Genomic DNA, 16,833 nt, shown 5'->3' with positions numbered 1-16,833 from the left:
CTGCCACATCAGAATACCTTTCCTCCAAATTTCAATCCCCAAATACTAGGACATATGATTCCTAATAATAAAATCTGGACCAGAAATGCACAAAGAGCCATGAAGAGGCTGGTCTTCAGCAATCATGTAAAACTGGGCCTGATCCTGATGCTTCCAATTTAAACAAATTGAATGTTAAGTCATAAAATACAACTTGCATTATTACAAACAACGCTACATACAATTGATGGAAGCTGCACAGCAGCAGCATTTGCTGGATTGCACCCAGCTTTCTTATAGGGGTCAATATACTGAATCTTGACCATTCATTACCTTGCATCAAGAAACCGCGAACGCAGGATCATCACAGCTTCACACGTACTCTGTTTCAGCTGCATCTGGATGGTGCTGAACTTCCCATGAATTATATTCACCATGCGCTCAATTTCTTTGGGTGAAATTGGCCTTGTCCTACTCTGCTCCCGGAGCAGGTTCATAACATGGGTGGTAAACTCACTGCAGGCCTGAAAATAAGTTTTAAAAGCATATTTAAATGAAGCAAAAGTAAAAGTCACTCAAATTAAACCTCAGTTTACCACCACATTTAAAACACCACAATGTATAAGTGCAAGTAGTAACTATTCAACAGACTGCCCGGGGAGCAGATGAATGCAACAACACCTGCAATCTCAAGAGTAATATAAGGTGTACTACTGAAAGATACAATTTAGTTTAGGTGACTTTACTGGGCTTGATGTGGAGCAACAACTGGAGCATATTTCATGGTCTAGGACTATTTGACTAGAAAACCTGCACAGGACTATTATAATTAAATAGGCAGGTCTTTGGCAGCTCTTACACTACCAACATCTCTGCTTCTCTACTTTCGGGGTATGTACCATGTGATCGTGTTTGTATACAAAAGCCTCTAGTTATGCAGGCATACCTTGTTATTCGTGGGGGTTCCATTCCTCGTCTACAATCATGAGTAACGAAACCATGAATAAAGAGTCAATGCACCTACGGGAATTGGGGAGGTTAGGTTCATAGGAACATAGGAAGCTGCCATATACTGAGCCAGACCTTTGGTCTATCTAGCTCAGTATTGTCTTCACAGACTGGCAGCGGTTTCTCCAAGGTTGCAGGCAGGAATCTCTCTCAGCCCTATCTTCGAGATGCCGCCAGGGAGGGAACTTGGAACCTAGATGCTCTTCCCAGAGTAGCTCCATCCCCTGAGGGGAATACCTTTACAGGGCTCATACTTCTAGTCTCCCTTTCATATGCAACCAGGGCAGACCCTGCTTAGCTAAGGGGACAAGTCATGCTTGCTACCACAAGACCAGCTCTCCAGTTCCTGCAAGGGAGGGGGGATCCAAGAAACTTTTAAAACGGCAAGGTTACTTGAAAATAAGTAAGTACTGTACTGTGCTTCGCAGGTCTCCATCTGTCCAGCACTGCCCCCCCAAACAATCAGTTTGGCCATTTTCCAGCAAAAATCCCAGGGGGAGGGGGAATCTTTCCCCCCACAACAGATAAGCCACAAAATGGCTCCTTTACACAAAAGGGCATATCCACCTAGTAACCATGGATATGTGGGTATTAACTCTGTGTATACCTGTGTGTGCCGAGGTCATGTGGCTATTTGTGGACAGCGGATACGCAAAACTGGGACTAGTAGAACTGCATATAGCAAGGCCCACCTGTACCAATCCCCGGAAATGAGATTGCATCTTTCTGAAAGGCACAGTCGTTGCATGAGGAAAAAGAATTTTAATAAGACTCTACGCAAAAGCTGGTGTTGGCTTCTGGACAAGAAAGGATTCTGTCTATACAAACCACTGATCTGGCAAAATGGGGCCGTTCAGATGGGGAAAGTCATATAAAATTGTTGACTCAACTGCGTTTAATACAACCAAGAAAAGGCCACAGTCCTGCAGCTACAGGAAAGCTCATAAAAAGACGCAAGACGGCAGCAAAATGAATATACTCTGCCATTCTTACTTCAGCACAGTAAATATTTGGATGGATTACATTTTTATATACCAATACAGTATACTCCCTGCTTTGTCACCACAAAGGAAAAACGATTAATTGTTTTTAACTGAGATGATAAAAACTCTTCCATGCAGAAAGATCACCTGTTCATATTTCTCTAGCTCAGAGTGGTATATCTGTCGGATCTGTGACAGCTTGGCCCTGTAGTCAGAGTGTTCAATGCTATTGTCATTTGGACAGCCACCTGATGTTGCTGCTATGGCCGCTGGTCCTCCTCTTCCCCGCTTCTCCGGCCCGGAAACACCCTCAGCCAGCAACATGTTATCTAGTCTCATTAGCTGAGCATCAGGGGGGTCTTCTTCCTGAATACCGCGTATACTTAACACTGGATAAATATAAATAGGGAGCAGAGGATTATTTCAGAAGCAGAACAAAGAAATTAGCAATTGAGTTTCCCCTCATGTTCTCTTTGCATAGGTCTTGCAAATACATAATAGATGCATGAAAGAGCAACAAAAACTGAAGGTTTTGCTTTCTGCTCTGTATATTATTGGACTGCAGATCTCACGGGATGGAGATGAGGTTGCTGAGATGGGACATCTCCATATTAGCTAAAAACACTGGAAAGCTACAGATGACCAACAAAAACAATAGCTATTTGCAATGCCAATGATATTCATCACTTAAACACATGCATCCAGCATATTCAAGAAAATACAGAAGCTAACTTCCTGCAAACGACAGTTTTTTAACCATCATCACTAGCCACATAAGTGCTTTGTATGCAATGAATTTTTGACAATCCGATCTCATTGCTGTACTCAACTGTAGTAAATTAACTACATACTGTACAAAGATGGACTTCCAGAGAGAGGAAGCTGCACTCCTTGGTCATTACTGAAGGTTCTTTCTAACCTTTGCCTATCTTAGACTGGCTTCTTTGGAATCAGGGGTTCAGAGACTCCGTTTTTAAAAATGGCAGGTATTCTGGTCCAGATCCTTTTCTGCAGGGAACTTGTTGCAGACTTTGGGTACGCACAGGGATATGCACAGGGTCCATTGGAGATAGAAGGCTATACAATGGGGCAGTTCAGGGCTGCCTCTCCTCCCAAGAATGCCAAAATCCACGTGCCCAGTAGACAATGGAACCTAAAAAGTAAAGCCTGACAAATGGGTTGTTCCAGCAGATAAGAAGATGCTTGTTTGTTTGTTTGTTTGTGTTTGTTTATCAATGGGATAAGTTTGTTATAACTGAAGTCATTAATTTCAATGGGTCTTTGTCATGACTAACCTATTCTAGATGCTGCCTGCATTTTCATCCCAACTTTTCTCCAAGGAGCTACAAGTGGCACACATAATTCCTCTCCGTTCCCCTCTTATCCTAACAACAACCCACAAGGTGACCCGATGAGCTTCATGTTAAGTAGGGATTTGAATATGGGTCTGACCAATCAAGCTATCAACTAGACTGCCTTGGTTTATTTCCCTCCATGAGCTGCTGTGTGCAGGACCTAGGCTCCTGCCTCCTTGTGCTCCCTTAGTCCCATTGCACTGTCAATACAGACTGGCTTGCAATGCACTCTGCTCTGTCAAGAGAAAAGCAGAAGTAAGCTAGCAGCAAAGGCAGGACACTAGCCATTATCTCCCCTTTTTTCCTCAGTCCCTCCTAGCTCAGCTGGATCCCAGCAGCAGCAGAATGTGCTAGAGAGAGCCATGTGGCTGTGCAATGACAGCCTTGGAGATGGCTCAAGCCACCTGGGACTCAGGAATGGCTCAGCCCAGACAAGCAACTGATGGGTTCGGCATCAACAGAGCTCATTTCTGGAAGATATATAGTAGCAGGAACAAGAACAGTTGTGAGCATATGAAGACTGCTTTTCCCTCATCACCAAGTAACTGCAATCAGCAGCAACATATTGGGGGAAATGATGCCAAAGCACAGGCTGTAATTTCCACCAGAAGTTCTTGACAGTAGAGCAACATCAACAGCTGCTGCTGTGCTGGTTCTAGGGCTAGGGCTAGCCACAGGCACAATGCCACTTGCTGCTGTGGCACTGTGCTGAGAGAGTCCACACACTTAGATCCTAAATGCTCCAATAACTATTCATAACATCAGACCTCCAGACAACCCTTTGCTTAATACCTCAGAACCTCTCATTAGTCATAAATAATTTTTTATTAAAGGCCAAAAGCATTAAGTGGATTAAATAATTAGTCACAGCTTATAGTATAGGTTTTAATTGCACGCTAACTGAAGTTCCCATGCACAAGAGATGCTCTTCATTCAGGCAATGCATTTGAAATTATTTCCAAACAAAGAATGGATTTGTCTTTCTTAATTAGTGGAGAGAAACTGCTATCTTCATTAAATAGCCTCAAAATATCACTTTAACCAAGTTACTTTAATATTTATTCCAATCAGTTAATTAATCAATTAAATGGGTAATAGCAAGATGGTAAATTGACTAAAAGAAACCATTCAATTGGTTGGCAGCCTTAATTTTTATGGATGCTTTTAATGGACAATTCTCAGCACCATAAACCCCTGAGAACCTGTGCAGTCACATACACTAACATGCCACTGTTTGTTCTGATCCCTAATCATAACACCCTCTACATATTCATCAAAATGGAAAATAATTAGACTGAGCCAAGTGAAATTCCCATCATTTCTAATTAGCCCTTAATTAAAACACATCACAACCTAAGGTACCGAGGCCTCACTCAATATGCAAATGCAATCATTGCAATATATTTACATATCATTAATTAACACGCTGCGGTGCTGTAATGAACTGTACGAGAGCACTGGTGCCAAAACAAGAATGATATGCAATTTGTTTAGGCTCGTTTTCCAATCCAGATTTTTCTTCCATGTGGCAACAGAGCAGCAGGGCTCATATTCCTGTCTTATGATGGAACATTTCTGTTAATAGAGAGGAAAACACATCTATTGATTAACTGAAATATGCAAAAAGCAGGCACAGGATAATTGTGCTGATTCAATCAACACAAGTTAGGCCTTTGACTGAAACCATGAGCTCTCTTTAGGGTCCCAAAGATATGCGATTCAACTAGTCCTAGGATCAGGGCCATCCTTTGTGGTATGTGGGCCTCAAGGAAATGGGAGGAGGCACAGGGGTGGCAGTGGTGGCATGGAGATGTGGGGGCCCAGTGGCAGCAGTGGCCCATGTCAGCGAGAGCAGAGGGCAAGGCTGGCTGGGGCAAAGGGCTGCAGATCTCTCTCTCTCTCTCTCTGCGCCCTGCTGTGGCTGGGTCTCTCTCTCTTTCTGTCTTTTTGTCCCACTGTGGCAGCTGAAGTGGGGCAAAAAGACAAGAGACACAAACAGCTGCGACAGAGCAGGGAAGGAGAGACAGACAGACAGACAGACAGACAGACGTAGCCATTTGCCCTCGCCAGCACCCCCCCCTTCCTCCTCCTCAGCTGCAGGCCATTTGCACCTCCCAACCCCACCACACTGGCCACAACCACTCCCAACTCCACTTCTTCCTCCTTCCGGCACAGGGCTCAGGCACTGCCCCAAGGTCGGCACTACTTAGAACAATGACAAATGTAAAAGCAGCAGCACTTGAGAGCAACAGTTAAAGGAATTCAGAGGCCAACCACCATAATAATGAAGTGTGCATGCAGCATCCCTGTTTAAAGCAGTGTCAGCATGCATGGGGGAAGGCAGATTTTTTTGCCTATCTCCCTTCCCTCTCAAGTGCTCTGTCCTATCCCGAAATATGCCCCAGAGGGTCACACAGGGACATATTTTCTGATGGCACAGAGTGCTTCAGAGGGAAGGGGAGATCAGCTAAAATCACCCCCAGTGGAGTACCTGCACTACTTTAGACAAACAAAATACACGGCATGTGCACTTCATTAGACTTAGAGAAGGCTGAGGGAAACATGAAGAATTGCTACAGTGAAGAATGTGTCTCCAGTGCTATTAAGAAAAAGTTGAAAAGTTGTTTTTAAGAAAAGAAGCATATTTCAGTATAGAAGCCTTATTTGTTCATACAAATCAGGTATCAGCAACTGGAAGCCTGAGGGCTCTATTCTGCCTCCATGGACTTTCCACCTGATTCCCAGCACATCCCTTGATGCCAAGGACTGTCTCCTCATTATTTATCCTCAGCTGCTCTCTCCCATTCAAGATCAGGGAAAGGGGAGGACAGCTGTCAATTGGAGATGAACTCTGGTGCACAGCTGAAGTCCTATGCACATTTACCAAGGATGGAGTAAGACCCACTGAACTTAGTGGGGTTTACATCTGAGTAGGCATGCACAGGATCAGGCTGCGTGTACAGTAGTGATTAGGAACAACTACTATTAGATATGCATGATCAAAGATGCTCTCATACTGCTGGTGAGCAAGAAATAGCACCCACTATACAACCAGTTATGACTCGCATTATACTGCCACTGGAGTTTGTTCCTCCGAGTAAGTGTGTTCACTCAGATCACCCACAATTTACGGAGCACATCCGGTGCCTCTGAACATCTTAGGTGATCAAGCCAGTAAGTAAATGTATTACTGTGGAATTAGAACTCCCTTGGGTTTCTTCTCCCAGTTATACACCAGTCAAAATATACACAGGATCACTGGGAAGAAAATTTGTTTCTAATTTTCAGAATCACTTTAGGCTCACCTCACATGCATCAGACTATTATTCCCAAGTCACTGATAAGATACAAGTGACTCCTTTAGATAGATAGCATCCTTCGTTCAAAGGATCAATCCCGTCAAGCTCATGCACTACAGGCCAAACTAGTTGTCACAATGACAGCTTAAAGCCAAACCAGACATGACGGAACTATCGTTCATGTGTCCACTGAATTCATATGCAAACCAGGATGGAGGTCTTCCTTTTAACAGTGAAATGAGTGTGAAGGGGCACCAAACCCTCTCCTCTCTGCATTTAGTGCCCCTCAGTTTATTGCTCCAGCCACTCTTCTCCATTCCTGGCTGAAACAGACTGAGGAGAGGCAAGGTGCCAAATGGGACATGGTTCAATGCCCCTCCCCTGCATATTTCTGTTACTGCTGAAGCAAGATATCTCCATCCTCTGCTTTATATGTGGATGGGACAGAAAATGGCCCCATCATATCTGGTTTGGCCCTAAACTAGCAACTAAAGCTTTGTAGGTCTGATCTGAAGGCTACATGTGCTTCTAGCAAAATGTGAGATCTGGTCTACAGATGTTAGGAGCACTGTCATGCATCTCTCACAGTAAACCGGTGCTGAAGTGCTGTTATGAACACAGCAATAGTACCTGTAGCAATGCCTTCCCAACATCTTATTTTGAGCATCCTTTTCAATAGATATATTGTACCAACAGCACTTCCCCCATGAGTGCCACCCCTGACATATTCAACACCAAGGATCACCCAGGATGTTTGTTTTTAGGGGTGAAAATTGTCCACCCTCACTGTCATCAGTATCTAGCATGAGGGCTTCATAGTTATGGAGCACATACTCTCGGATATGTACAAAACCCAGAGAGATGCAACAGTAAGCTATGAAACATCTAACTGCCCCACAACCACCACCACCAATGATTAAAATTTGGTAGGCCTGCCAAAATCCACATAAAATTGCTTCAAATAAATTTGGCCTGTGGACCATCAATTGTCATTTCTGCCTTACACAACACTTTCTGTTGTTGTTCCAGCACACTTCCACTTCGGAATGGCAAAGACGCCAAGTACTATATTCATTGTATTTATATTCCACCTTTCTTCCATGCTAGAACTCAAGGTGACGTACATGGGGTTCCCATAGGGTTCCCTGTCCAAACACTAGCCAGGCCCAGACCTACTTAGCTTCAGCAAGAATGCTGCCTCATATGCCTTTAGATTAGACACTGGGAGCCTTCAGATAGACTCTACTAAAGGAAGGAGCAGTGGCCTAAGGGAAATAGTGGATACTAAGGGCCACTGCATTCAAGGATCAGGGCACTTTAATGAACCCTTCAACCAATTTCAGTCATGTTAAGTGCCTCTCCGATTCAGCCACATGTTTTAGCACAGAAGTTTGAATTTTGACGTTCTCAGATTTAAAGAGATAACTCAAAACACATCAGTAGATTTGACCAAATGCATTTATTGAGGGAGGATCACCATGTTTTAGCTGTTTTCTCATTGTTTACCACAGGCTATTGTAAGCTTGCTGGCACCTAACAAAGAGAACAGGGCAAGATTGGGGGGGGACGGGGGGACACAGACATAAGGCCAAATACTTTGAAAACTGATTCAGAGTTGAAAATAAGCTTGTGTCCCTAAATCGTTAAAACAGATCCTCAACCCTAGTGCTACAGTATGACCAGGTCTTTGTTTGCTTGAAGCTGTAACATCTGCTCCCCATAATTTAAATAAGGAACAGACAGGCCATCAGACATTCAAAAACCTATGAGACCTAAACAAATCCAGCGTGTAACTATGGGGCTGCAATCCCTTGGTGCAAATATGCTCAAGTTGAAGTGAATTTCAACTTGCAGGATTTTTGTTTTCTTCTTAAAGCAAACTACACACCCAGAGAGGCTAAATTGAATCAGGAAACACATTTAATTAAATAGAGCTTTTGAATCCACACCCTTTCAACTGTGGAAAGGAGAGAAAAAGAACTCTATAAAAGATAAATAGCATTCTCCTAATCCTGCAAACCTATCCTGCCATAAAAGTCAATGGCTATCATAAGAAAACAGAATATGCTACCCTATAAACTTCTCATTAAATACAAGTGTGCTCCAGTTGCTTCTTGCAGCATTCCCAAGGACTAGGAAAAGCTTAGGAATATCAATTTAACCTATGATGGCCCTCCAACTCAGCAGAGTGCATGATTTATCACAACATGTTTTCAAGGCGGAAAACCACCAGGAATAGCCTTTCTTGTTGGCCCCTCTCAGTAATCATTCAGTTACCTGGGACAAGTATAGTAACGTGCCTAGAGTATGTCTCACAGAAAAGAGAATCGGCAAATCACTGAAAATTGGCCCATTAAAACCTTGCCTGAACCATCGATGACTGAGCCATTAGTAATGTATATCTAATCTGGAGTGGGCACAGAAAGAAAATGTGGCACTGTGCTAAAGCTGAAGACAAACAAGAGAAATGGAGGTCTTATTCTAGAAACATTACATTCCCCTAGTAATCACACTCAGTTCTTCTGTCCCTGCCATTTATGAAGAAGTGTCATCAAAGAGGTTTTGAAGAACTACAAACCCCTGAAAAACTGTGAATAGAGGCAATAGTAGGGCAAGCACCACAAGCACCAACAAAATACTGTAACTACTGCTTCGCTCCAGCATCAAAAATCAGCTGGAAAGTTATTTGTCTCAAATCTTACCTCAGCTATGCACTAATTCAGGCAAGCTACTATAATGAAGGGAGCTTCAGTTTCTGTAATGAAGGGAGAATACTAATTACCTACCTTGTACAGTTCAATGAAATTATGTCTGTGAAGCCCTTTGAGCACATACTATTTATAAAAGGATTTTTCTAATTATTACATTGGCTTTGCTAACACTGCAACACAACTAGTATAGTTGTGGTGTTACCACCCTTAAAACTGTGCTGTCTGAAGGAAGTATCATCACAGTATATATCACCGGAGGAGGAAGGAATGCTGGAGCACCTAAGAGAATGACAAAACCACACCACACTGAAGTTACCCTGCTATAAGACAAGGTAAGGTGATCATTTCAAACAGCAGATTTGGCACACCATTAATCGAAGTGGAAGCAAACAGATCTGACCCTTGAGGCACTCTCCACTGTGACACAGGCCTGTGCAAGTCCCTCTGAAATGAAGAGGAGCTGGGTATGAAAAAAGAGTGTTCTTGTGTGACTCCTGTTCACAACAATGAGGCTTATGCAAGAGAACTCCCCAGGAGAAACACAGAACAACATAGTAGCTGTGTGTCAAAATTATGTAAACTGCCCTGAGCCATTTTTGGAAGGGCAGTATAGAAATCAAACAAACAAACAAACTAACTAACTAACTAACTAAATAAATAAATAAATAAAAAGCCAAGGGCCCATTCTAAGGAGATCCTAAGAACACTATCCTACTGCATCTTGTTGGGTATGGGGGTGTGTGGTTTGAGATAGCCCAGGGCTTACTTTAAAGTGCACAGCACCAGTTCCTTGTTCATTTAAGTATATACTAGATATTTCTTCGTCACCTTAAGTGGCACAGCAGGGAAATGCTTGACTAACAAGCAGAAGTAAACTGCTCTGAGCCATTTTTGGAAGGGTGGTATAGAAATCAAATAAATAAGAAAGAAAGAAAGTTGCCAGTTCGAATCCCTGCTGCTACTATATCGTGCAGCAGAGATACAGGAAGATGCTGAAAGGCATCATCTCATACTGCACAGGAGGAGACAATGGTAAACCCCTCCTATATTCTACCAAAGAAAACCCACAGGGCTCCAGGAGTAGAAATTGAATTGAGGGCACACTTTATCTTTACCTTGGATATTTCTGCAAAATCCTAGTGGAAGCTATTTGAGGTAGCATCTTAGCAACAATACAATCAATAACTTTTTTTAACCTTTAATCTGAGGTAAGCTTTAGACTAGGCAAGTAAGTTTTAAATGAATTGGTGCTACAGAGGGCCAAATGTGTGCATATTTCTACATTCATGTCGCTCAGAGTAAAAACCAGCAATGGTGACCCAAAAAAGCATTCTCCCCCCCCCCCCACACACACACACACAAATGCCCTAGTCGGTCGTTGGTAGACTCTGGATATGTTTCTTGGGATACCTTCCTGAATACAAAGAATGAAATTTCTTTTTAATTGCACTTGGCTGAGGTGGACCATTTTTGCAGAACAAGACTGGCCTAAGATTAGATACAAAAGAGGACAGTGTCCCTGTACTTCTAACGGCTGTGTAGAAGAGGGAATCTCAGAATGTGCAGCTTTTTGCATTCCTGAATGACAACCTCTACCTGCCAACATTCCATCATCTTCTGCACAATTATTAGAAGCGAAAGAGCCCTGTCCACCTTGGGATCTGGTCCATGCACCCAGCCCGCTCATGTCGGCTAGAAGACAATCCCTACTCACATAGCCATTTTCTTGGGATCAAAAAAAAGTTGATTTCAGGCAAACAACTTGCAAGATCTAAAGCTCAAGCCATTCTATGACATAAAGGGATATTCTGGGCAGGCTGGGAAATCTTTTGCACTCATTAATAAGGGTACAGGAATTATTCTCTGAAAAGGCAAAGTGAAATGTGAAAGATATATGCATCACATGCATTTTAAAAGAAGGTTCTCTAGTCCAAGATGACAGTCAACTGCTATTCACAGATCTTATGACACCCTAGATTGCCAAACTACTGCATACCAAACACAGCATAGAAGATATCACCTGCCATTACCATGTTGACTGTGTTAATATGAATGTTATGCAAATGATATTCATTATGCAGAAATTAAATTATACAGATTAGCCACAGCTCTCTAGAGCAAGATATTTCCACTGTGGCCTTCAACAAGTTGCCTGCCCCACAAAAGAGGTTTGCCTACAATTAGATCAGTTTCACACCGAGTAATCTTCTGGTATAGGATCCAAATTCAATCAACTTAAGAGTACAAATAGAAAAAGAAGGTTAACAAGGCTGAATAAAACACTATGAAATAACTGCACAGGTGTTTGTGACTGAACAGCTGATAAAACTGGGTGGCCTACAGCAAAAGCCGCTCACTCTTTTAAAAGGAGTGAAACGAGGTAAGTGTAGGTGCAGTTGATGTCAATCCTTGATTTCTTGGTTTATGAGAAATGCATTGGGTAAATGTGGTATCGAAGTAAATTTTTAAAATATGTATTTGTTAAGCAGGCAGTTATTTGTCAAATGCTATTTGAAGCAAAGCACAAATCAGGAATATTATATAATCAAGTCATGAAATATCCATTGCTAACGGATTGAAATCAATGCAATTTAAGCAGATCAAGGCTGCATTCGCACATAACAGGGGACCAGAGATGGAGGGACCTGTGGTTTCCTTACCATTACCCAGCCAACTCTGATCCTGTCTGTAGCTCAACCCGAGTTTGCGCTGACAAGGCTCCAGTTTGAACCCTCAGTTTGTACTGAGTTTTGTGGTGCCAAAGAGAGGGTCCAGGGAGCCTCCTTTTCATCTGGAGGCTGCATTTGGCCGGACACAAGTTGAGGGAGGAAGCTCCTCCCTCTCTCCTTCTCTGATTGGCTGTGGTGAGCTGTCCTTCAAGCAAGAAGGAAGCCTGCACAGTCAGGTGCCCCGCTTACTGCAGAGAGGACACTCTCCTGAACATCTCAATGCAGATGGGAGAGTGGGGGAGGTGGGGCATGGAATCGCAGGTCCATTGGACCCATAGTTCTGTGTGACATGAGAATGCAGCCTTATTCTCTGCAGGATTGTAGCCCAAGTCCCATGGATCCTGGCTTAAGCAGTTGGAGGTCTGCTGCATATTAGCTCTAAAGCACATACAAAGCAATCCTCTGAATGTTTACTCAGAAGTAAGTCCCACTGTATTCAATGGAGCTTACTTCCTGGTAAGTGTGTTTGGAATAGCAGTCCCATCTCATCTAATCATGACCCAAAAATATTGCTTCTCAGAAAAAAAAGTTTTGGATGAAAATGTGAACACACCTGTTTTTTCTTTAATATCACATAGCACGCTGAAGAGAGCAGGTTTCATTCGGTGGCAATTCAAGGCGTGTTTCCTAAAAAGGAGGGGCGAAAAACAGAATGAATGACAAAAGAACAGAACAGATAAGAGAGAACAGGATTAACAAAGAGACTGGCGATACATTCCATTCAAAAACCACAGTCCACGTTCTGCCAGAAAATTGCTTTGCAAGGTTAATTTATAGCCTGAAATACGCCACTGCCTACAGTAGCTAAGCGCCAAGGAAGTTAAAGTTGTATATAATTATACAGATGCTTGTGTATTTTAAGAGCATATGGGAAGCCTCAAGGCTGCATTAGCATTCTTGCACTTCCTTTAATAAGGCAGTCTGTTTCAAAATGAGGGACACCAGGAGAAACCACAAAAGGAATATTTAAGCATTCTGCTGCTAAACTCTGTACCAGCAAAGCCACAGAACTGTCAGTATCCCAATATATTATTCACTCACAGAATGGTAGAGTGAAAGATAGCTATACCAGTCTTAAAACCAAGCACTAACTACAGTTGAAATATAGCTGCTAAGGTTTTCACAGTCCTCCAAATCAGGGGTTTCAAATTCAAAGGGCTGAAAGAGCAAACTCCTCCTTCAGATTATGCCCAGGGGAGTTTTTGGACAGGGCCCCTAGGATGAAAATGTTATAACAACCAAATTGTAGAATTGTTAATTCTACCTGAACACCAAGCAACCAATTTAACCTGAAACACACATTAAAGTTGGGGGCGAAATAAATGCTGGATCTGGAACTCTAGCAACCTAGCTGTTCATAAACATTTATAGTCTGAATGTGGGAACAAAAGGGTGTTGTCCCCACACACATTTTGCTATGCTATATCTGCAGAAGATGCCTTGCACTGAGTCAGACCACTGATCAATCAAGGCTAGACGTATCTGTTCCAACCTACCCATAAAAGGCATCTATAAAGCAGGGATGTGAGCACACACAACTACCATGCAAAACACACTCAAGATTGTATCAATGAAGAGGGTGGTGTTGGGGCATGCCATAGCAGTGACTGGCACCAGCCTCTTTATTCTACTAAGGACACAGTCTTCCATGGAGTATGGTACATGTGCCACATTGGGGTCTGCTCTAAGACCTTTGGGCCTTAGGTTTGAAGCTCGCATTCCAGCTCACAACTCATTTATCTCAATCGTCACATTGCTCAGAAAACAGTCAGCCATAACCACAGAATCATAACTAGCTGGACCTTACCTGTATCTACTTAATTGTTTTAAGATTTTTTTTAATGAATTGCTTTGACAAGAGTCTCCAAAGCGACTGATAATATTAAGAATTGTGACACAACAAAACAAACCACAGTCATCAATAAAATGAACAAGCAGTAGATAAAATAAGTTTCAAGGCAGTCAATAAAATCCATGAATCCATAGAAGGCAGCAGTAACAAATTAATTAAAAGCCCTGGTTTTTTATTATTATTAATATTTTATTTTTAAGGCTTAACTTAGTACCTGAGTCATAGTGTAAGCACCTCACAAATTTGTTGAAAGGCTATTCCAAAGTCTGGGGACAACTCAAAGTCCTCTCCCCAATCACTTCCCATCTAATCCCTGAAGGTGCCCCCAACCACTCGAGAAGGCCCTCAAATGCAGATCTCAATTGGCAGAGACACTCAGCATTTTTACTTGTGCCCAGAAGTAAACGGGTAGCCAACATGGCTCTTTAAATAGTATCAATGTATGTTCAAACCAGCACATTCTACCTAACAATCTAGTTGCTGTGTTCTGAACCAGACGGTACTTCTAAACAGTCTTCAAAAGCAGTCCTACATAGAATGCACTGTAGTAAGCTAACCTTGATGTTAAGAAAGTGTGAAAAACTAGCTAGCTTTGTCTAGAAAAAGTAGCAACTGGAGCACCAGCCTGACCTAGCGAAAGACACCACAGGTACTACCTGAGCTTCCAAAGTAAGGGCCAGATCCAACGCCACCTCCATGCTACAAACCTGCTCTTCTGGGTGGAATAGATTGTCATCGTTCATTTTTAAAAAAATAAATATGTTTCTTGGAAATGGTACAGAAAGAACATAAACAAAACAAAAATATTTCTGTAGCAACATGCACATTGCTCCAGATGAAGCAATATAGGATTGCCATATAGACTGTCTACCATGTATGATTTCTATGAAACACTGCTGAGGATGATGGGAGTTGTAGTCAAGAACATCTGGTAATCCCTGTTACAAGGAACACTACTTGGCAGTCATCTTCTATGAGATCATGCCAGAGAATTGAACATTTAAAAATACCCTACACTCTTTCTACTGAGGTAATACATATGCATTGCAAGTGATCACTTTCACTGCCCACTGTCCTATCAGAAACAAAAATTCACTAAGCCAACAACTTCCACCCCACTAGAACTGAACTCCTGGTTGCATTGATATATTTATCTAGGACCCGTGCTTTCACATAAATTCTGAAAATGCACAATCCCAGTACAATAACTGTATCTAGAAGTATCAGTTCCAACCTACCCACGAAAGGCACCTATAAATCAGAGATGTGAGCACACAACTACCATCCATTCCAAAAAACACAAGATAGCATCAAAGGTGATGCTGAGGCAAGAGCAAGGGTATGAGCAAGTATTCTATATACCAAATTGTCAAAGATGAGGTCTCTGTACTAGAAGTTAGTCTGGTTCAGACAACGATCTAACCATAGCTGAGATTATTGCTTCTCTCCTTGGCCTGCTTTTGTAGCCGGATCTTTGGAGTGATAATTAGAGATCTGCACGGAACCAGTTTGGATACCCATAAAGGGCCTCCGAACCAATTCAAACAGCGGGTGGTTCCGCCAGTTTGATGGCGGGGCGTGTGTGAGGAAAAGAGTGAAAGCTCTGCTTTAACTTTTGACACAGCCACTATTATGTATGAACTCAGCAACCTGTGGTTTATTCAAACTCTAGTTTGTTTTAACTAACCAGGACCAAATCACTGTTGGATATCCGTGCTAGTTATTATTAACTAGAGTTTGAATAAATCACAGTTCTCCAAGTTCAAACACACTGGGAAACTAGTTGAGCCCGAAGTGAAAGCAGATGCATACACTCCTCTCCACGCACAAGCAGAGCAGGAGCACTGAAACCCAAAGCTAACTACAACTTGTTAACAATAATCTAAATCATAGTTTACATAATAATCTGAATTGGGCCACTGTCTCCTTAGAAGCCAACACTAACCTAGCATATAAAAATATAAAATGTAAAAATTCTTCAAAACCCAAAATCAGATTTTTTTTCATTCCTAGCACTTTCCACTCTTCCAGGAAGGCCTTTTAAAAGAATTTAGGGCATGGAATATGGAGGTCTGATTCCTGGGTGGAAGGAAAGACTTCAGACCTGCCCTCCACTGAAGTACTGCCCTGTGTTTGGTCTCTTCTTTAAGGATTTCAATTTTAGAACTCTGAAGAAAAAAGTAAAGCTGATGGGAAGAATAGCAAGGAAAGCTTTCTATGCCTCAAGAAATGAAAGCTATATTTTAAAGCTCAAAGAGCACTGTGACTATGCTGCCCTGTTAGGAGCCAGACAGGGTGGAACTGGGAATCCAGGGTTGGCTCCTCCCAATTGCAAGGGAGTGGGTGGCTGGGTTCCTGTCTTTTTTCATTGGCCCTGTCTAGGAGCGAGTAATGAGGAGCAAACTACTGTCAGAAACACTCCTTCCCTGCTGGAGAATCAGAATCTGCACTGATCATATTCCTTCAAATCAGTCTACCTAAAGTTCCCATTATCCTCCTTTCTCCAAAGATCCATCTCTAGTACTGCAAAGCACAAGAATGAAGCAGACAAGAAGAGAAGATATCCCTACAGGTCTCTGGTAGTAACAAAAAGTGTAGTTCCAACATTTAACGGAGTGCTTTGCCTGATACCTGGCAACATCTGCATAGGCTTGAAGAAGCTCCCTTTTTAGGTCAGCTACCATAACTTTCCTGTCCTTGAAACACAACAACCCACAGAGAAACTGCAGGTGCTTAGTTTGTATGAGTGATAAATACAAACATGCTGCTCTTAACAACTTATTCCCTTGATCAATGAGTGCCAGTTGAAGAAATTCTTTAGAACTCAATATTTACACACAAAAATTCACCCACACCATTTGCTGTAATGTTTCTACTAAAGAATCACGTCACGAATTCTGAATAAAAGCTGCAAAAC

General features: G+C 42.3%; 1 protein-coding gene across 2 annotated transcripts in view; it reads right to left on the bottom strand.

Moving 5' to 3' along the window:
* The window catches only part of PBX4 (PBX homeobox 4), a 41,212-nt gene that overhangs the window by 5,966 nt on the left and 18,413 nt on the right, over nt 1-16,833 (bottom strand). For both annotated transcript variants that reach the window (XM_053297517.1, XM_053297516.1), the window contains exons 2-4: nt 12,618-12,691; nt 2,118-2,359; nt 313-503 (exon numbers count right to left, since the gene is read on the bottom strand). In XM_053297517.1, the coding sequence (XP_053153492.1) occupies nt 313-503; nt 2,118-2,359; nt 12,618-12,691 (507 nt within the window). The remainder of the gene's footprint in view (nt 1-312; nt 504-2,117; nt 2,360-12,617; nt 12,692-16,833) is intronic.

Source organism: Hemicordylus capensis, chromosome 2 (genome assembly GCF_027244095.1).
Source record: "Hemicordylus capensis ecotype Gifberg chromosome 2, rHemCap1.1.pri, whole genome shotgun sequence".
NCBI lineage: Eukaryota > Metazoa > Chordata > Lepidosauria > Squamata > Cordylidae > Hemicordylus > Hemicordylus capensis.
Note: the sequence above shows the minus strand (reverse complement) of the source record. Positions and strands in the feature narration are given on the sequence as shown.